At 46.4% G+C, this 22,491-nt stretch overlaps 1 protein-coding gene across 1 annotated transcript in view; it reads right to left on the minus strand.

The window, feature by feature from the left end:
- The window catches only part of sema4f (sema domain, immunoglobulin domain (Ig), transmembrane domain (TM) and short cytoplasmic domain, (semaphorin) 4F), a 61,508-nt gene extending 40,781 nt beyond the window's left edge, over positions 1–20,727 (minus strand). The window contains exon 1 of the mRNA XM_030431649.1: positions 19,886–20,727. Coding sequence (XP_030287509.1) covers positions 19,886–19,976 — 91 coding nt within the window. The 5' untranslated portion in view covers positions 19,977–20,727. The remainder of the gene's footprint in view (positions 1–19,885) is intronic.
- Between the last annotated feature and the right edge of the window lie 1,764 nt (positions 20,728–22,491).

Here is a 22,491-nt window from a genome sequence, read left to right on the forward strand (position 1 = left end):
CCTTGCGTCTCATCCCGCTCCTCTCTTTCCATCGTCTTTCATTTTCTCCCAATGATGAGAAAAAACGTCCTCTCGGCCTCTCTCTCTCTCTCTCTCTCTCTCCTCCCTTTCGGACCCTGCCACTCACAGACGTGGTCTATTCCTTTTTCCATTTTCTTCCTTTCATTACCCCATTCGCACTTCCTCTTTCTCTCATTTCCCCCTGTGCTCCATCTCACTCACTCCTCTCACCCTGGAAACAGCTCACCTCATTCTTATAAAATTGTCTTTTCCTTTTCCTTGAAGGCTACATTAAAGTCAAGGCAAGTCCTTTTCTAAACTTAACGTTGTATTTGTTCAAATACTTACCTTTACCCATCCAGCCATTCTATCCGCTTACCTGATGATCATTTATCACAAACCTCACTGTGTCAACATTTTGTGAAAGGAGCAAGTATTTAGTCAAAAATATTGTAATAGTAGAATCTGACGCCAATTTATGGAGATTTCCAATCATCGATAGGTTCTTGCTTATTATTTCACATTATGCATGGGCTGCATAATGAAGAAAAAGTTGGTAGGTCCTTCCTGCAAAACAAACTCTGAACGTCTATACAATTATTCAGGCTACATAAACCTTTATACATGCGCACACAAACACGTGTACACCTAGGTAAACATTTTAATGGTGCATTTTTATAAATTTGCACTGAGGTGAACATAAACAACGGCAAAACGAGAGGTGATGATGATGATGCGGTCGACATCTTCACCCTGTGAGTTGCGCATCAGGGTAAAAACTGTCCGTCAACTTTGGCTGCATTTGAGCAGCAAGCATCAGTTTACGTAAACGCAACGTCCACTTCTCGTTGTGCTCCCGGATACATATCATGATGTATCGCGACGTTGCCTAGAATATCATGATGCTCCCATAAGGCCACATTGCCCAGCCTTATTTGGCTGACATATATATATGTCAATCAATATATGTGTGTTAAGATAAAATGTTTATTAATATGAGCCACGCTGATGTTATCAGTCAGACTCCAGCGAAGACTGTTAATAAGATAACAACCGAAAAGATCAGCTTCTGCTCAGCACTAAGAGGGAAACAGCTATTTTAATCTTCTGTACCCCCTGCCTTCATAATCACTAAAAAGGTCACAAATCCTCTTGTTCGCTGCAGTGGCTATAAAATCCCTGTTCACCACCCAAACAATCATCTGGCAGGTCGGATTTGTTCCTCCATGTTTGTGTGGAGCACACTTACATAACACACAGACACACACACACACACACAGACACACACACACACACACAGACACACACACAGATGATCATATACTCATGCATGTTCAAATGATGCGTGACCCAAAACAAAACCGGGGGAATTTCAATAGCGCTGCTCCGCCCTGTCTGGGGTCGATGCTTCACAACACACGCGCCTGCACACACGCGACTGCACCTGTATGTGGGGACGCACCTGGAGGGAGGAGCCTCAGGAAGACGCTGGACAGAAATAAGTTGACATAGGGACAGTGAGACAAGATGGAGGGAGCTTAAAAATAGACAGAGAAAGATTTAAGGCTGTCCGTTGCTTCTGTTTGCCAGTGTGTGGAGGTGTCCTTGTGTGGTGTGTGTGTGTGTGTGTGTGTGTGTGTGTGTGTGTGTGTGTGTGTGCATGCTCAGTGTGTGTATGCGAGGGTGAATATGGTAAGCTCGCTCCAAGCGAAGCAAGATTAATGACCCTGAGCTCATTCCTGGCAAATACTACGAGCTCTGTGTTTGTGTGTGTGTGTGTGTGTGTGTGTGTGTGTGTGTGTGTGTGTGTGTGTGTGTGTGTGTGTGTGACCTAACAAGGCAAGCTTTGTCCGTGAAATGGCTTTCAGCTGCACCTCACCCGGCTGATCAGGAAGAAACTATGATATAGGCTTATATCATCATTTTACTGTATTTCACACCTTGGTAGTGACACACTTTCACACCATCTAAACACACGGGACTACAAGCTCGGTTTCAGTTCCAGTTCATTCTGTCTAAAATAAAACTGCATCTGTGTAGCCGGGGATGACAGCTTCCTCTCCGGTCTACCGAGCTATTTTCATAACATTAGCGGTGCATGCTATTTGACATCTTTATCAGCGCTCGATAGCTGCGCGGCCAATGCAAGAGCAGTGACTGCTTCACAATGGTCGGGTTGGCCTGGTGACAAGCCATCAGCTAACACACACACACACACACACATGCAGATAAGCGCTGGCACAATAAAAAACAGCGAAAAACAAACACATGAACACGCCATATAATGTGCGCGGGGTATAAAACGTCACGCCTCGTGCATGAACACAAACGCACCTCGTGTAAAAGGTCAAAGTGAAGCCGGCTCGGGGCTCATTCATGTCTCCTTCCTGAGGACTCTTCAAACATGCTCGTCATATAGCATGTGCGGCCCTCGGGAAGGCACACACACACACCGACACACACTTGAGAGCACGCGAGTCGAGATTGTCTAAAGCGATCCGCTAAAATAACAGACGGTAAAAAGGTTAGGAGTGAATAATTGACTAGTCCATTAGCTCGCTCGCTTTCTGGCCTTCATTCGCTGTCTGCCCTAACCACACATGTCAGTCTGCATTACTTTCCACCTGTAGATTGCAGCCCCTGACAGCCGAAACTATAATACTGATACTGCAATTTTACGTCGTCTGCATGCTGACCTGATAAACTTGACATATTCAGTGTGACTGCTGTGTTCAAAGTCTGTATTCAGGGTAAAAGATTCCCGCATCAACCTTTTGCACCGCTCGGATCCTCTGCGTTACAAGTGTAAATGAAGTATTTATCTGAAACGGCAATCAAGCAGAAGGGCATGAAACCAAAATTGCCCAAAAGCGGAAGCGTTTTTTGGACCCACCGAAAAGCCCTCAGCCTTATACAAGATTCAAGATTCATTTATTAGTCATTATACACGCAGGGTTGTACAACGAAATGTTCGTGTCCGTCCCTTCATGCAACTCAGGAGATCAATTAAATAAAAAGTCATAAAATAAAAACACTGGATGAACTGAGGTGTCCTCAGCGTAAGGAAAGAAGCTGCTCTGTAGTCTGGTGGTACGGCGGTGGATACTTGTGTATGTTTTGGCAGATGGCAAAAGGGTGAAGACACTGTGGCAGACGTGGGCGCTGTCTTTCAGTAACCTCACCAATATCACTTTCTTTGCGGCGTTTGGTGATGTTAGCAGCAAGTATCGACGCTTCATTAGCCATAAAATCAGATTCTAGCTTGAAGACCAGCCTCCACTGGTTACGCAGCCACAAAATGTGGTTGGCGACAATGGCGCCATGCAAACTCACCATGGGCGGTGAGTTTGCACGATGCAAAGCAGAAAGGCCGATTAAAGTAAACTAATGATGCTCAACATGATAAGGAGTACGGGTAATACAGACACGGAACCGATAAACCAGACGATGCAGTCAGGAGCCAAGACTCACTAAGGCTAACTGTAGCGTACCTTAACATGACGTTAAAATAAAAAAAAAGTCTCTCTGCTCCAGTACAGGACTGAAAACAGCTTACATTATCTCACTTTTCACCCCATCAGTGTGTAACATACACAGGCAGAGCTGCTAATTTCGCAACCCCATTCTTTGGTTGACCTTCAGTTGCCAGGCTAGCACTTGTCCCTCTAACCTTTTCCACTATAAATGATGTTGCAAATGGCATTTATGGAGGTCATTAATGGAACTGCGCTGTTAAAAACTAAATGAGTTGCACTTTGTGTGCCCCGCTCTTCACCTTCAGCCGTCACCGCCACCGCCACCATGCTCACATGTGTGCACTCTGTGAGTGTGTTGCGTCAAAGAAGATGATTCACACGCAGGCTCGGAGTCAGCTCACGGTGCATTGAACTTGATACTACAAACGCACACATATGCAGGTATGCACACAAGGGAATGTACGCTATGAGCGAAACCAAAGGATGGGAAAAAAAACACACGTGGAAATGTATCACCTGGTGCCGTGAGACTGCGAGGGGCTGGAAGATTCCCACAAGCAAACTGATGAAAGAGTGAAACTCTTTCTTTGTTATAAGCACATTAAGTGACTTAAATAACAAGAGAAAATATATCATTTTAAACGATAGGTGCACTTCCAGCCATCTTTTTATTGTATTTTCATTTTACAGATGGAACATATGAAAAATCCTCATTGAAAACTACATAAACAAACCATAAAGGTAAGCACAATTTCATACTGTTTTACTTTGTTTATATTTGGCAGACCCCGCCACCTTTCTAGCTTCAAACAGAGGCCTTCCAGGGCCTTATTGTCCTCTGAGGACAGCTTGTTTAGCATTGTTGTTATGAAAAAAACACATTCCTGAGGTTGAATTTCTTCCTTGAAAACGACTTAATATCCCTTTAGTCAGCCTACCTGTTTAACAGTGGACTTGTGTGTTAAGTACAGGGATGTTTGCGGTTCAGAATCCTGTTACGCAGCACAGGGCAGCCCACGCAGTAGCTCGTTATTGTATTTACGGGAGATATTTGCCCAGGTAGCAACACAATAGCTCCCTCGGCTCCATGAACAAGCCATTAATACTGTTAATCATTCATCAACTCTGAAAACTCGAGGCCAACAAAACAAACACGTGAGTAATTCTACCAGGCTACCAACTCCAACCACTGCTGCGGGTTTTTCTTGACATGTGTGTAACTAGGTCACCTGACTAACACTGATTTCCTATTTTCACACACACACACACACACACACACACACACACACACACACACACACACACACACACTTCCTCAGCTCGTAAACACAGCAGATCCTGCCAGCAAAGAAGCATGAGCGTGTGTGTGTGTGTGTGTGTGTGTGTGTGTGTGTGTGTGTGCTCTCTATAATAGGACACACAAGGACACACTCAGACAATCATAAGCAGAACATTAACACACTGACAGCGGTTCTTAAAGTAGCCACCTACCGAGTGCATGATATCGACAAAGTGCACACACACACACACACACACACACACACACACACACACACACACACACACACACAGGGCTTATACAAACTCATTATCAGAGTAATTCACATTAGGTCCCAAACTACAGGCTTACTCCCTCTGCACTTTTAAGCCCCCGCAGCCACCCACCCACCCCGCACACACACACACAGTTTGACCTGACCCATATGTTTGGGTTGGATAAGTCCGCATCACCTCTTAGTGTCTTTAATGCATTAAGTCCTTTCTTTCAGTTCCCTACTAGTGCAATAGCCGTGCATGCACAACCACCCACATGCACACACACACACACACATGCACACACACACATGCACACACACACACACACATGCACACACAATCCCATTAACAGATTGTTGTCCATTCAATACCTGTTGGTTCAGCGGCTGAAGGACATTGAACGCCTTTTTAAATGGCACCGGGCGCTCGTTCAAATCTGCATCAAGCTTAAGTTGGATAATGAGACTGTACAGGCAGACTGAGGAAGTATTTTCGACAGTGATGTCATGGAAACAGGTTATTTCTGTAAAAAAAAGCAGGAAGCGTTACGTGCAGCATGTGTGCAGGACAGTTGGGCAGCATATCGAGCGTGCCGCTTTGATATTTTTATCATGTAAGGACAAGGAGTTATACTTCATATGCTGTTATCTACAACTTATTTGGTGATTCAATTAGCTGATTATCATTTAGCTCACAAAAAGGGGCAAAAATAACCCACAAAATATCCCAGAGCTCAAAGGGATGTCATAAAATTGTAATAACCAAGAGTTCCAAACTGAAAGATGTGCAATTTAAAGCGATATTAAACTGAGAAAGCAGGACATGTTCACATATTACAATCTAAAAGTTACATTTGGGATTACACTTTAATAAGTGTCTTAAAGGATTAACTGATTATCAAAATTGTTGACAATTCATTTTTTGCGAGAGGCGATCCAATCAAAAGCACTTGTACAGCAAAATACCCAACAGTGAAACAGTAAATGAGTCAGCAATCCGTGCTCCTCAGATAACGAGCGTCTTAAATATGGAGATTTGTGGTTCTCATTTCGCTGTCCACCTTCTAACACAAGTCCGGCGCGCCATACAGGAGGACATTCCGGCAGAATTGCTTGAATTTGTGCAAGCGATGTCAACATGCATGGGATCCGTGCTCCTCCAACATACCAGTCAGCATGATATTAATCTAATCTGGACTGCTGGGATCTCATTCCGCCCCGTGCGGACGAGGGGGGCCGTTACATAAAAGCACTTAAGCTGATGAGGCCGTTTGTAAGACGTGATGTCATGATGCCATCCGACTGGACGCTGTGGGATAACGTCACCGCCGAGACGGAGAACTTTGAATCATAATTGGATCAGTTTCCTGCAGTTCGATGATGGAATGACTTCGTATCGTGTCCGACTCTAGAGGTCAGAAACTGTATGAAGACGTAGGCTGAACGTCTTGTTCCTATGAATCCAGCACTGCGGCGTGTGTCACACTCATTTAGATTCATTCCATTCGCACAAAGACTCACTTATTGTGTTCTTACTTTGATGTCACCGTCTCTGCCTCTGTAGTGCTTTGTAATGTCGGCGTGTTTTTCTAGATCAGCGAGAGGATGCTTTTAGGAGGTTTTTCCTGTCTTAGCCATGTTACACACACACACACACACACACACAGAGCCACTCATTTTAGGCCGCCTGTCTTCCATTGTAATGTCGAGCTAAAAGATGAAAGTACGGTGGCTGTCTGGCTCTAAAGACCCTCTCTCCCTCTCTCTCTCTTCCTGTATTCCCCCTGGACACACACACACACACACACACACACACACACACACACACTCGCACACACGCACAAAATACACATACAGGCTCAGCAGACACCTCAATTATGATAATGTGGATCAGCATTAATGTATCCTTACAGCAAGGCTGGCTTTCAACAATGTTGTGTGTGTGTGTGTGTGCATGTGCGTGTGTGTGCGTGTGTGTGTGTCCCAGACAGCAGGAGAGGAGGGGCAGCTACTGTATCTCATTTGACACAGGTTACACCCTCCAGGAAAAGCAAAAAAATCAGGCCTTCAGCATTTCCCGGTTCTTCCGCACGCGCCCGGCGATAAACACATTTACGCGCGCTGTTGAAATGAAAGTTTTCACAAAGACGGCGACGGAGAAAAACAAGGACACAAACACAGAGATAAGAAAATTCGGGAAAAACGCTGAGAGAGGCATCAAGCCAAGACAAAGAAAGAGACAAAATAAGAGAAAAGACACGGCAAAGCTCGTGCCGGATTCTCGTGCTTTAGTTCCAAAAGCGTACCGGCCTCGGGGGGGGGGGGGGGATGAACCCACCGTGTGTGGTTTTTTTTTTCTGTCTGCGCGAATCTGAGCGTCAGCCAGTTTCAGCAGCCCAGATGGCCCCCGAATCTGAGCAGAAGAAACTCAGATTACGCCGTCCAAACAGTGTAAAACATTGGGGGATACATCGTAATTCGCAGGCAAAGAACAAGCAGCAGTGCCGGGGGGGGCCACACTAAGTCAGAAGCCAAATTATTCAGGAAACATGCGAGCAAAAAGTGCGCTTTGTCAACATGCACACCTGCTTCAACGACGAGTTTAAACTCCGGCCATCGGTCGGCATCGTGTCCCCCAATGTCCACAGCTTACGGACAGGAAGTCATGCAGTAGAAGAAGAAAACACAAGGATCAATATTTCTCAGTTCAGTTCTCCAAAACTCCTCCTGAAAAGGCGTCTCTGCAGCTCTTTCATCAAAACCCCGCTCTTTCTCCCTCTTCCTTCACCTCCCCCCCAACCTCCTACCTCCTACCTTCTACCTCCTTCCTCCTCCTCCTCCTCCTCGCCAAGACTCCATCCCTCCCTGTAATTACCACCTCAGACTCCAATTAAAAGAAACCACAATAAAAGAGAGCAGAGGACGGAGACCGAGGGGCGGTGAGGGAAAGACAGAGGGGACGGCGGAGAGAGAGAGAGAGAGAGAGACGGAGGGGGGAAATTTAATGAGACGTTTGTCCGCATGCACACACACACACACACACACACACACACAAACACTCATATACATAAAGACACACACTCCAAAGCGGTCCAGCGTATTCAGGAACAAGAGTTAAAAATAAAGTCAAGCTTTTCTTAACGGGCTAAAGATAAGAGAAATGTATTAAATAGAGCAGCAAGTGTGCGTGTGTGTGTGTGTGTGTGTGTGTGTGTGTGTGTGCATGTGTGTGTGTGTGTGTGTGAGTATGAGGGACTGCTGACAGTTTTTCCTTTGTGTTTAGCCCCAGCCTGTTTCCTGCCATTAAGGTTCCCAGTGTTACTCTGATTTCCTTACCGGCACACACACACACACCCACACACACACACACACACACACACCCACACACACACACACACACCCACACACACAACACTGAATAAAGAAACAGACAGAAGGTCAATGCGCAGACGGTGGATGATAATAAAACAGGAGGGAAAAAATGGAGATCAACAAGTCACGGAGACAACACGGAGATTACAAAAGAAACAAACAACAACACAGTCAATATTTTCTTTCAAAGCGCGCATGCACATGTTCATGTAAGCATACCACACACACACACACACACACACACACTAACATACACAAAATATTACCAATGAAACTCTCTCTGCAGCAGCGGAAGACACAAACAATCAATAAACACAAAGTAGGAACAGCAGGGTAGCCCTTACTGTCAAGTTGTCTTTGTGCGTGTGTGTGTGTGTGTGTGTGAGTGGAAGGAAGAAATGGGCCTCGTGGTTGTGTGCCAACCAAGACTGCCAAAAAACACAAACACACACACACAGGCACACACACACAGGGAGAGAGAGAGGAGTGCCGAGAGGTGGTTTGATTTACTCGGCTGCCAAAGAGAGAACGGGCACAATATACAGAGAGGAAATAGATATCTTGGTTTATTATACTCACACACACACACTCACACACACACACACACACACACACACACATACAAATACACACAGTAGCCTCAGACAGCCTTATCAGTTTATCCTTTTTATTTAGCAGATCTATTACTCGGCCTTTCTTTGAAGATTACTATCGTGTGTCTGTGTGTGTGTGTGTGTGTGTGTGTGTGTGTGTGTGTGTGTGTGTGTGTGTGTGTGTGTGTGCTTGCGTATGTGTGTGTGTATGTGTGTGCGCGCGCTCGTTTAGCAGACGGGAGTCGCTGCCTTGGCTTTATGACCAGGTGTGTTACCTTGATCATAGCAGGAGTGGCAACTTGCTCTGCATGGAACACCAAACACCCTGTGGTGTGTGTGTCTGTGTGTGAACACACACGGTCTTTCCCAGCTCCATTGAACTGCAAATTCATCTGTAAATAGCATCTCTGGTGCGTTTCTTTCTTCTCTGAAAACAGGTCGGACCGGCATCGGTCATGTTTACATCTCTAAGCCGGTTCAACCTGAAGGTTCAGTTCAGAGGGAAGGTGAAATTTTGTGGCCGAGTGTGTGTGTGTAATTATCTGTGCGTCGTATAGCTTTACTCTGTTATCACCAGGCTAATAACAACTATAAAGATAAAGGGGTGGAAGGAGACATGTATATTAAATATCATGGCAATGGAAAGTATATAGAAAGCTACATGTAGTAGCTTGTGCTTCACACACTTCAGAAACAATAAGCCGAGCTTTAAATTCATTAAGACAGAATTCTGGCCCCATCAAACTGCTGGAGAGACACGGGGCAAATATTATCTGCCGGCTTCCGATTAAACTCAATACCATTATCCTGGAATACCACCTGACCCCAGATCTGCTTTGTGGTAATTTGATTAACCTGTTCTTCGTGTAAAATGATCCTAAACCGCCTACCCCAGTCCAGCCCAAAGTTAATTCAAGGTCGTCCTTCTGGCGTTAATCCATAAGAGTTTGAACACAGTGAATCATTTATCTGTTTTTTCCCCACATAAATTTGTTGGTGCAAAAATAAGCCAGCAGGTGTCCTGTAACAGCCGGTAAACACAAAGAGTCCACGTCATGCAGTCTTAAATGGTCCAAGTTCAAATAAGATACCGAAATCACTGAAAATGAACAGTTAACACAAGGTTTTCTGAGGAAATAACTAGGTGCCTGGCAAAAACAGGCAATTTTATAACCCAAAAATACCACTGCCTGACAGTAACAGGGCCACAAACTCGTAGTCCTTATCTACACTAACGTTGTGCTCACAGAATAGTCAAAAACAAGTGCTTAGGTGAAAAAAAAACAGCCTATCAAAAGAGAAAAATGTATGAAATTGGAGGAACCAGCATCACTTCCAAGTTTATGGCTTTAAAAACTGATACAAACTGTGTACTGCTGGATTTGCAATCTCATTGGCTAAATGATACATCAATCATCCGGAGGCTGGCACGTTAGTGGCTCAGGGGAGAGGAGAAAAAGGAAAGAGTGGCTCACTCATTGGCTTTGGTGGGCTCTAGGTCGGGCTTACAAGTTCCTATTTGCTCAAATGAGCTGCCAGTCAAACGGCTGTCATCTCGGGATCTCCGGTGTGGAGGGAGAACGGCGTCTGCTGGGATCAAATTTGCCATCTTGTCGCCATTTAATCATGGAAGGCTGTGTTTATGCTTTAATGTGTTACTGAAATGGATCTACTGGACATTTGGGAATGAGAGAAGTTAAGGGAGTTTGATGCACTGACACCCAGAACTCACTCAGAACTTCGTACATGCTAGTTTGTTAGCTTGTTTGGTGATTGTACCTTGCTGATTTCATTAATTGCCACCCGGAGACAAATAAAGTTTTTTTAAATTGAATTGGGTGGACTTTTAACAGGTTACACATAGTAATTTAATAATATGGAACATTTTGGCAAAAAAAATAACATAAATACTGCCCTAAATCTAGATTTTGACAAAGGAATCCTCTTGAAGGTACGTTAGAAAGCAGAACCCGCCTCCATCGCGTTCGGTTGATACTGCGGTTTAACGGTGCATGTTCCCAAACAAGAACACACAAAGCCGGCAGCTTTCAGGGGTCTCAGGAGATCCCCCGCGGGTAATTGTCCGTTCTGCCCAATGAAAACGATCTCACACACCTAAACGTGAGGTAAGCTCCGTTCATACCTGAACCACCAACACAAAACCAGGTGGATGTATCACACACGATCAGGCCTGATCCTGCTTTAATTACACTCCATTCTTCCGTTTGCTTTATGGTGTAAAGTGCTGGTGGGCTCCGCACAAACTCACAGCGGCGGAGGTAACGTCTATTTTGAGGCCGCTGCCTTTTAATCGGCATGTTTGCAAACTGGGGACGGCTTTGCGTGTTGTTTGTTGTCGCTGAAAGACGGCGGATTACTCAGCCTTTCTTCAGCTTCCTTCATGTTGTGTTCACCACCAACAATCTCCACTTTAAGCATTAAAAGCTTGCGAGAGGAGAAGAAGAAGAAAGAAAAAAAAGGCCCACACAGGCAGCCCACGCTGACCAATCGCAGGTCCTGCCGTCTCCGTTCGCGTCGCTGTAAACTTTCCCCCGTTGGAAAACAAAGCAGAAAATATCGCCGCTTTGAGATTCAAAGTGGAATTTCCGAGACGTCTCCTCACCGCTCTAACTCAGCAGTCTGCGCACAGCCGCCTCCTCCAGCATCCGACTGTCACTGAGAGTTTAAAAAAAAAATAAAAAATGCCAGCAGGCACAAATCTGGAATAAGCTGACTGCTCGCTACTTGCCAGTGCCGAGCTCGGCTGAGTAAGTTCCACTACAAAAGGAGGAGTCCGGCTCTGAGACAACCTCTTCTGACACCAGCACTCTGACATCGACGTGCTGTTCTATATCGAGCTCTTTATTTGATTGTGGCGGCCGGAGATCAGCGACCCGAAACAAGTGCGGAGAGATGAAGTGCGGGCTTGTTTGTGTGTGTGTGTGTGTGTGTGTGTGTGTGTGTGTGTGTGTGCGTCTGGGAGCAAAGAGCCGGAGGAAGTGTAATATTCTGCTCACGAGAGGAGCGAAGGGAAGAGAGAGCTGTGTGTGTGTTTGCTTCCTTTCCCCCCTCCACAGTCCTCCCTTTGCTTTAAAGCTGACACGGATGCTGTATAAGGAGCAACACACACACACACACACACACACACTCTCAAAGCGTTACCTCTGAATGTAACCACATCACTTCGCGGTCTCAACACCTTCCATTGTTTATCAGTTATTAATTAAAAGGTGTAAATGTGGGGAAAGAGAGGCGAACAGATGGAGCGTGTCTTCACATTCCGGTCTTGCCATTAATGGACACGCAGCGGACGGACACACGGACAGGTGGACGGGGCCGATCAGTTGGTGACATTTGTTGATCCCAGACTTCCAATCAGTCTGTGTAAACAGCAACCAGCTCTCTGTGGATCGCTCGTTGTGACGAGAGCGACAGGGACCTTGAGAAAAGCCGCCAGGTTAAGTGGATGCTGTCAGTGCCCTCGACGCGAACAAGGTGACCCCGTGTGACCTCCGACCTCGTCCTAAACCGGGGACGCCCATCCCCTCTCCTGCCTGTCTGGCTGGTGTTTGTCCTGGCCGAGATGGATCAATTACACCACCTTTCTTCTTTCTTCTCATTTCATCAATAACCATTAGTTTCTGCTCTTCCACCGAAGCTTATCAGATCTGTTTTCATTTCTTTAAATGTCACGCTTTTCAAGCCTTTTTCGCCACCTTTTCTCCTGGGTCATTACGTCCCAACATCATACCGCGACCACGTCCAACGAGCATTCAGTCTTCTTCCTTTACGTCACCTTGAGTTGCTGCGTAACAAAATCAACGCTGATTGATTACGATTGACGATTTTGCCTAGACAACAGCCAGCGGTAGTGAAAGGAATGACCTCTCAGGACGGGAAATAGTTCTCAAAGTTCCATTTTTTTTTATTCAAAATGCCTCTGGGGTTGTCCAGGTTTGATTAAAATACTAAAAAAAGGCTTCAGTTTAACTCGAAATTGAAATACGACAGGGCGCAGGAAAGAATATAACTCCTCAGCTTGCGACTAAATGCTGAAAACTGTTCTCGATGCATTATAATCACTTTCAACTCGCGCTCTATCAGATGGGATTTTCACGCAACAGAGGGCTGCAGGGGGGAAGGAGACGAGGGCAGAAAGCAGGGCTGAATCCCAATGAGTCGATGATATATGCCCGTGCCGTGCGCCGCAATCATTTCCCTCTAAAGCCCGCTGTTAAGGTAACGCGCGCCGAATGCTTGACACGCGGACGCACGCTCGCAAGCACGTTCCACTAAACCCCTCGGAGGCTCCAGAACACGAGTCATGACGCAGCACATTTCACGGGGATTTTTATGAACGAGGGAGTGGGAACAAGGCAGGAGGGAGGAATGGATGAATGAAGCATGAAGGAGAATTCCGCGAGCCCTCCTACGACATCATCCTACCCCAACATCGACCTTCGAGAGTCACGGCGGCCACGCTGGGAAGGTGGGGATGCCCGAGCAAGAGACGCAGAATTAGGTCCGAGCCACCGAGAATCCCAATCATGAAGTCCCTCCTGGGAATGCGACGGAGGGAATCTGCTTGCGTCGACTCTGTGCGAGTGTGTGTGAGTGTGTGTGTGGCCTTTGACATCTGACTCGGTTCGACCTTTACTCTGACAGGCTCCGGTCACAGGAGCGCCTGTGTGGGCCGAGCGTTTCGCAAACAACGTGGGAGAGTGCACGGACAACTATGTACGTGTGCAGCGCTAATGTAATTCTCTGAATCACAGAGCGGGCATTATGAGGGGACAGCGTATGAGAAGCTAATGAACTTCTGCTGACGAATGTGAGGCGGGAGAGAGTGTTTTCCGTGGGCCGGCGACAGCTGAGAATTTACTCCTCTCGTCCTTCGCCCATTCACTTCCTCTCCTTCATGTTTAACTCATTTTTGTCAAACGGGTTACCGCCAAAACACTTTTTCAGAAAGTCATACCAAAAGAAAAGTTGAATTAACTTAAAAACTAACCTGCAAACACCAGCCTGTTGCCTTGTTCTTGTTCGAGGCTTTAGCTTAGTGTTAGCATTGCTCTCTTTCTCTCTGGGCTCAGCGTGAGAGAAAAGAAGACAAGGAAAGGTTTGTGAATGAAAGAAAACATAATGACGGATGCAGGGAGGAGTTCATTTTGCGTCTGTGATCGCGAACGCTTGCCCTCGCGTTCAAAGCAAGGAGATGCCTTCACTTGTGGATGGGTAGAAACGCCCCTCGCTAACATGAGGGAGAAGCTAATTTTCTCAGTTTTTACATGCCGGCAGAGAATTATCACGACAAAAACCAAACCTATGATGCACGGCAAAGGTGGGGAGGTCAGCCGGGTGTGTGGCTAGTTCCGTGAAATATTTTGTTTAAAGATGGGAACCATTGTCTCGCTGCGAACCTAATGGCTAATTTGTCCGTGCTAACTTCCTGTTAGCTATGTGAAAACAAGGCATAAAACAAACGTAGCGGCAAGAGAAAAAAGAAGATGCTGAGCTCTGAGTCAGGGACTGACCAGAGAAGCTATGGCGGAAACCTTTAGACCACTTTTGGTATTTACGACCGAGCCAAATAGCTAAATAAGAAGACAGGTTTTGCATTGCTGCTATGCACTGTGGCTACGACAAGCGAAGAGCAAGGGCTTATCAGACAAAACTGGAGGGAGCGTAAAGAGCATTTTTCGATGTCTGTCTCCATCCCCATCGTACCACTCAACACCACCAGGCCCCATCAAGCACCCTTAGAAGAATGAGAGGAATGAGGCCTAGAGAGGCGACGAGACAGAGAGGCAGAACGGGATGCAGGGATGAGAAAGAGGGGAGACTGCTCCCTTGTCTTTAGAAAACCACTTCATATTCCCCGGTGGGAGACAACAATGCAGCCTCAACCCAAACACATAATCGACTGTAGCCCGTGTGTAGCCTCACAGGCAAAGCCCTGCGGAGACAGCTCGGCGGTTACACTCTTCCTGGCCGGATCCCAAGGCGTTTCTGTGATTTGAAAATATGCGGTGATGAGAATTTTTGCACATCATGAGTCTGATCCCTCCAAACAACGGGTATCTTTGACCAGATTTTTCCTGACGGCGGCATGAAATCCCCATATCAGTTCAAACTAGGAACTGTGTCACACGTATCGCGCGATGGCGGCCGGTTTCAGGAGCGCGCCTGCGTAAAACTTGAAACAAACACAGAACATAAGTCGCCTTCTTACACGGGATAATGAGAAATGTCACCTCTGAATGGAGCAAAGCACATAATCACTGTTTTAGCACTAAATGATCAACCGAGGGGGATTCATCTAGTAACATCACGGATCATTTCCACATGAAACGAACAGTGCGGCTATTGTTTAGACCATCGTCTGCTGACGAGATTGATCACACGATGAGACGCTTCAGGCCAACCGTCTGAATCAAACAACTCGCTGAGGGGAGTCCTCAACACTTGGTTCCGCTCTGAATTTAGACTCCCGGGTCCGTCCTAGCTTTCTGAAAGACTTCCAGAGCGACCAGATTAATATCGAATAAGCAAACCTCAAAGCACTTTTCTGTTCCACCTCGAGACAAACGGCAGAACCAGCAGGCGAGAAAACCAGGAAAAAAAAAACTCAACTGAACCGTAGATTTTCAGTTAAACTTGACGGGGCAAGAAAAAAAAAAAAAAAAAAAAAAAAAAACGTTGGCAGCGCTCGCACTTCTCACACTCATCATTTATCAAGGCTGGTTGCTTCCTTGTCTCCCCTACCGGTGTGAAGCAACCGTTTCACCTGGGAAGTCAAATTCTCGAGAAGCGCACACCAGCCCGGACCAGACCAGACCACAGAGCCTCCAGCCCCACCCGCCACACAAATCAAGGCGCTAACTGTATTTTTTTTCCCAGCAGGCTTTGATTAGTCTTTGTTATAAGGAACTCCCATCCATCCACCCACACACACACACACACACATAGTTCACCGCAAGCCAAGTGAAAATGTTGGCACGAAAACAGAAAACTACAATAGAGTAATAAATCTTCTATCACTGGAAGCTACTGGAGTGAGAAATGTTTGAATAGAGATTCTGTTAAGCTCCTGTTGACTAGAAACAAAGAAAAAGTATAGTTTTGGGGAGCGCCGAGGCAAAATGATCCGCCAGCCGAGCAGGTGGTACAGTAGGTGGACACTGGGTGGCCTTACTGGCGACACAACGCTCGTATACCTGCATAGTTTCTGACTAACCAGCCTGACCAAATCGGACGTAGCGCCCCTCTCCCTTCACAGTAAATGGACTCTGATCCATGCAGTGGGTGCACCGCTAAAAGCCGGGCCCTCCCCCCGGGTGCCGACACCCTAATGAGTTTCATGTGAGGAGCATTAGAAGGGCCTGCTGGACCAGCGAAACTGACCGAAGCTGGCAGAGGAGCACTCTCCGATCCAGTCACCAATTCGAATCACACTGCCCGGTTCAATCGTTATTTCCACTGCCACGTACATATCGGAGCCATTTTAGGACGTCTTTATTAAAGTGTCTAGATAGAGATGTGTGCTTTATGAACGTGTTTTTTCCAGCCTAAATTGACTGTAAAAACACAATTACGATGAACTAAATTAGGCTTGTTTGTGATTTTCTTTTAAATGGGAATCCCACACGCCGATGGTAACTTCATTACGGACCGGGTGATTGCAGCCGAGGAGTTTTTACGACTTTTCCCCCCGCGAACGCTTAACCAGAGGGTTGGAACAATTCCGCATCAGCCTAATTAGCCGCCCTGCCTTTTAATATTACATCGTGCAAGCGCAACAGACGCAGATGTGTCATAGCAGCAACGAGGCGGTGAGAAGTAACAACGTTGTGATGCAAAACAGATGGATAATGTGGACCAAAATAACTTCAGAAAGTGAAGATATCGTCAATAAAACTAGTGTGATACCAGTCATTATTGAGGTATTGATTTTGTAACTTCATAAGATGATGTAGGCGTTTACAGGGGACATATTATGCTCAGTTTCAGGTTCATATATATATATATATATATATATATTTTGGGTTACTAATGGAATAGGTTGTCACACTTTCCTGCTTGAAAATCCCTTGTCTCATTCTGTCCGTAACCCTCCGTTTTAGCTCCTGTCTCTTTAAGACCCCGCCCCCAACAAATACATACTCTCCTTAGATTGGTCAGCAGCACACACACCTGAGCCAGCACCGCTAACAACAACAGAGCAGCTGTGCTAAATAAATTGTCACGTGGCAAGCTAACCACCAGGCATAAATTATGCGAAAGTGTGACGTGGTGACGTAAGTGTGATGCCGCGAAGTCACGGAACTATACGTGGAAGAGAGTAGCTACTGTTGGTGCAGATTTTGAGCTTTTTGACTTTCAAGATCTTTTACGCAAAACAAAAGAAATTGTCACACTTACGCCAAAAAGTTGTCAGAGTAAGCTATGTCGGTACTTTAACCTCAGAGTTCAGCTGAGGCTGGAGGTACCCCTGTTGAGCAAGATCAGCCTGTTGGTGTCAGGAGCTGTGGACACCGGATATGACCAAACTCATCAGGATTCATCCCCTGGTGACCACACATGTCACCACATTACATGTCTCCATGAGCTGAAGGCGGGTGTGCATTAGCTTCAACACTCGGCTGAGCAGGGCGTCACTCTGATATCTTGCTGTCCACGCGGGCCAAGCGTAACACACACAGACAAAAACACACACACGTCACCAGACTAGTCGATCATAACAAGTACACTGTCTTACATAAGTGTCGCTCTTCAGTTATCATAACATACATGCAAACTGTAGCATGTGTGCAAGCACACGGACACACGCCCGAGTCAGGGTGGCAGCTACTTTTAACCCTGCCTGAACAAGTTCAAGATCTTCTGCAGCTCTGAACTTCCAGAGAATCGGATAGCACTGATGTGTAAGGAGCCATGATGTGTGTTTTTTTCCAGTTGTTATTTTACGTTTTAACCTCGGTTATTTAAGAGAATGCTGCAACACTGTTTTGCTGGGAAGATCCAGAAATGTTTGGGTGACCCAACTTTCCATCAGCAAGGGGGTTTTGAGTAGATACTGAGAGAATGTTCAGTCTGAGGTGAACTGTTACTTTCATCAAGATAGGAATCTTGCACGTTTGCATTTGCGGGTGCTCTGTAATATATCTGATTTAACTGATTTAACAAAACATGCCAATAGAAAGACAATTTTGCCGTAACAAATACAAAATATCATTGCACTGATGCATCCCTCTCTGTCTCTCGCTCTCTCTCTCTCATTGCTGTGTGCTGGCACCCGCCGCGACTGTATTTGTCGTTGGGGCCAGCGTGCCACAGGCCACAGTTGCGTAATCACAGAGACTGGGAGCTAAATTACAGACACAGCATTCATTCAGCAAGTGAGCCCGGATCAACGGCGAGCAGCGACTGTCAGTCTGGAGCAGGAATTCCGATTGTAGGTCGATCACAGGCTGGAAGCACAAAAAGGGTTAAAGCACGCTGAGATGTGCTGCAGAGTGAGGCCGTGGAGCAAAGCCCATTAAAGCAGTCAGGTGACTGGAGTGCAGGCTGATGGTCAATGGAGGCACAGTGACGCATGCAACCTCTAAATCTTTCCCTCCTCACTGGATCTGGGTGTAAACACCATCACATGAGGGGGGGAAAAGGGCCAAGAGCAAAATAATTGGCTGCAAAATAGTGAAAGGGGAATGAAGAAAAACATCCAAAGAGTTAAATGAGAGATAGAGATAGAGATAGAGGCAGAGATAAAGAATGCATTCATAACACTGACAAGTGAGGAGATGCAGACACGCTCACACACAATCTCCCAAAGGGGAACGAAATAGCTCTGTCTGACTATCGCCCCAAAAAAGCTTCTTATTATTTTGCTGTGAGGGAAATCTCCTCTCCGTTTCTGTTTTCCATTTTAGCTGTCAGTCAGTCTTCAGAAAACAGGAAGGCTGGCCAGCCTGCGCCGCTGACCCCGACGGTCACGGCACAAAGGGGGAGCTTGTGAGAGAGCCGGACTCGTCTCCCGTTCACTCTTAAAGCCATCCTGATCCGTGTCTGGTTCTCTTCCACCGGTCAGTCGCTGAATATGTTTGTGAATGTGCCGCACACAACAACCACTTTTAAAGAAAACCAAGAGCTGACGCTGGAGACCCACACGTCTGACCCTTTCCCCCGCTCTGCTGAAGTGTCCCCGAGCAAGAAGCTGAATCACCTTTGACTCCTCTTAAAAAAAACAAAAAGATAAGCTCCCCACATGCACCAGCCCCCTCAGTGAAGCTTATTTGACTGGACTGTACCTTTAAGTTTGAGAGGTGCTACGTGTCTGGATGAAGCAGCAGCCGGGTGTTTCTGCCCAGTCTGTGTGCACTTGTTGTTGGCGTTGAGCAGAACAAGTCTGGCACCTGCTTGCTTCGCCAGCATCACCATTTATCAAGCCACGATAAAAAGGCGCAGGGCAGCACTTTGGCACCGCAGCCCGTGCGTAAAACGGCAGCGCGGAGCAGGGGCTGACGGCGCGGACACAAATGCCGCTTTAACTTTGTGTTTAAACGGTGTTTTGCGCCAAATTTCTCCCAAATCTGATCACAGATCATTTCAAATCAGTACTCTTCCGACTGTGCATGTGGCGAAATGATATGGCGCAACGCTGCAAACTGAAGTTGGAGGCGCTGATCCAGGCTCATGCATGTTATTGTTTTGATAGCTGTCATCATCGTCATCCGCCGGGATGCTGCGGATGATGAAGCCACCTGAGCCACCTTTTAATTTCCAAATCCTATTAAACACATCAAGCGAATAAGGTGCCCAAAATAAAGGGCCAATCCGCCTTTTAAATATCACTTCTGTTTCAATCAACACCACACTGCCCTCGTGAGTTTTTATTTTCCTGCGCACTCACCTCCCAGCACGCCCAGGGTCGCTGCCCAGGAGGCTCCGCGGAGCAGGCACAACGCCGGGAGCAGGATCAACATCGCTCCGCCAGGGCTCATCGCGACTCGGCTCCTGCCCAGGTCCCGGAGGGAGGCGGAGGTCCGTCCGATCTGATTTCAAACACCAAAGTCCCGGACTCGTGCTTTCAGCTGCGATGCATCCTGATCCTAATCCGGTCTGCGCAGGGTTCTCTGAGTTCAAAAAGGCGCAGGGCTCGGTCCAAGAAAAAAAAAACGATAAATAAGTTCTAAATTAAATAAATGCTTCCTTAGATATTTGACTCTGTTATTCTGCTACAGGTTAGTGCTCTCCACCGGGAGCTAGAATCTGCACAAAGCGCACAGAAGCGCATGCATCCGCTCAGCGTAAAGTGAGGCTTGTATTATCCATAGAGGACAGCTGCACGCTGAGAACCGGAGGACAGGATATTGTAGTAATATCTGTGCTGTATTCCAGCCACAAACAGCGTGTCAAAGTAATCCAAAGTACCGTCCGCTCCTGCGGAAATAATGTCCGGTGTCCCGGGTTACGGCAGGCTGAAGCCTCGCTCTCTGTGCCCCGGTGTCGCCGAGCCTGTCCCACTGCTGCTGCTGCTGCTGCTGCAACAACAAGAACCACAAATTAAAAAACAAAAAACAAAAAACCAACCTCCGCTCGTCTTCAGTTTTAAATGATCTGAGTGAATCAAAGTGACAAAATCGCGCTTAGGTCCGTGAAGGGGAGAGGAAATCTCGAGCGCGCGCTGTGTCGCTCGAGCGCTGGCACGGGAGCTGTACAGTGACCGGCTCGAGGAGGCGCTGATATGAAGCTCGAGCGCTGCTGGAGAAGCCCGACCGCCTCGCGGGGCCCCGCCCTCCGGAAAACGGCAGCGCGTGGGTAACAGGTGAGATGGTGACGTCACGCTGGACAGGTGCAGACCTATTTTTCCTCAAAAAAGTCTAAGTTACGTCAAACTTCTAGGAAAATGACGCTGGTTTGAGGTCGTTTAGGACTGAGGAAGAGCGGAAATGGCGGTGTGGTGAATGAGTTAGAGGCTTTCTGACCGCTGCACTTTCTGTCCCATCATGCAACGAGGTGGATACAGTGAAACCTGTCATTACACTGTGCCTAAAACCTGGAGGATGTGACGTTTTCTACTTAAAGGGGAATAATGTAGACTTGGTGAAGAAATTCAAGAGAGAATTCTAATATTTACAAGATTAATGAGGTAATAATACAAACAGAAATAATTCTTTTTTTTACCCCATAACTGAATAAACAAGCTGCTCTCAGAGAATGATAAGGTCCCATGAACCGCACTTGGAGCTAGAAAGGTGGCAGGGTCCGCCACATGAAAACAAAGTGAAACAGTTTGATACTGTGTTGCCCTCTGAGGTCAGTTTGATTATTCAGTCGTGAAAACAAAGAGAGTTTTTCATATTTAGTTTGTTTTGACATTAAGAAAAAATTCGTTCTCTGAAGATCTTTCTTTTCTGATTGAAACGTCTTCCTCAAAACTGCATCGTGCACCTTTAATTCAAACCAGGTTGGCCTATTTACAGTGTGATTTTTTTCTTATTCTTTAAACTCAGCAGGATGTCGGCAGATTATCTTACTGATCATACTTTTCTGATAATACTGATAATACTGATAATACTAATAATACGATAATACAGAACTTTATGTTAACTATAAAATGTCCCGTTCGGTGCTGTTATCGCATCACATTTTCTAAGCTCCAGTGTCAGGACGGCTGAAATATATAGTGTGAGCTACCTGATTTATCTCCTTAAAGGGGAATGCGGGTATTTTTGAAACCACGAGCCCTGTATTTACATGTTTGGGTAGGGACGTAAATGACTCACACAGAGGTTTTGGAATCGGTCCTGCACATCGGCGTCGTTCTACTGCTAAGATCAGCCACCGAATCATATCAAAAGCGTCACACCCAAACTGAACTGAACGCCCCATCCTGTGAATATCCTCTAATATTGAAGCCATTGAAGGGGTGGGGGGTTCAAAAGTACTGGATTATGAATCAGAAGCACAGATGCCAAGGTTTTAAAAAGCACGATCCAACTGCGATCCACTCAAAATATCCATTTAAGGAGCATGCATGTGACCTGGAGTTGTCCCCTCTGCTCCTGTGGTCTGCTTTCCTTAATCCACCTGTCAGTCATCTGACATCACGGGGGGCGGAGCGTCTAAAGCAAAGATGATTAAACAGTGGGTGTGAGGTCATGGTCAGCAGGCCTTGAACACGCTAATAATCCACAGAGAGGTTATTTTCCGCCCTGTGTTGTTAATGCTTTCCTTTTTTCTTCGGGGCTTCAGGCACACAAATCAATGTGTTTTTCGGTGGTGGTGACGCACAGTTATTTGAAGAAACAAAAAAAAACTGCGGCCTCCTGGGTGGAGAAATTGCAGAAGCCTGCGTTGTAATTTTAATAATAATAGTGGAGCAGTCATAACCGCAGCACTGAAAGCCCTCTCCTTCCCGCCCCCTCTCTCCCTTCTCTTTCTCCGAGGCGGAGAGCGGCGACGGCTGGCGGACCGGCCGATTTCACGGGGCGGGGGTGCAGACATGTACCCCGA

Source organism: Sparus aurata, chromosome 10, assembly GCF_900880675.1.
Source record: "Sparus aurata chromosome 10, fSpaAur1.1, whole genome shotgun sequence".
Classification (NCBI taxonomy): domain Eukaryota; kingdom Metazoa; phylum Chordata; class Actinopteri; order Spariformes; family Sparidae; genus Sparus; species Sparus aurata.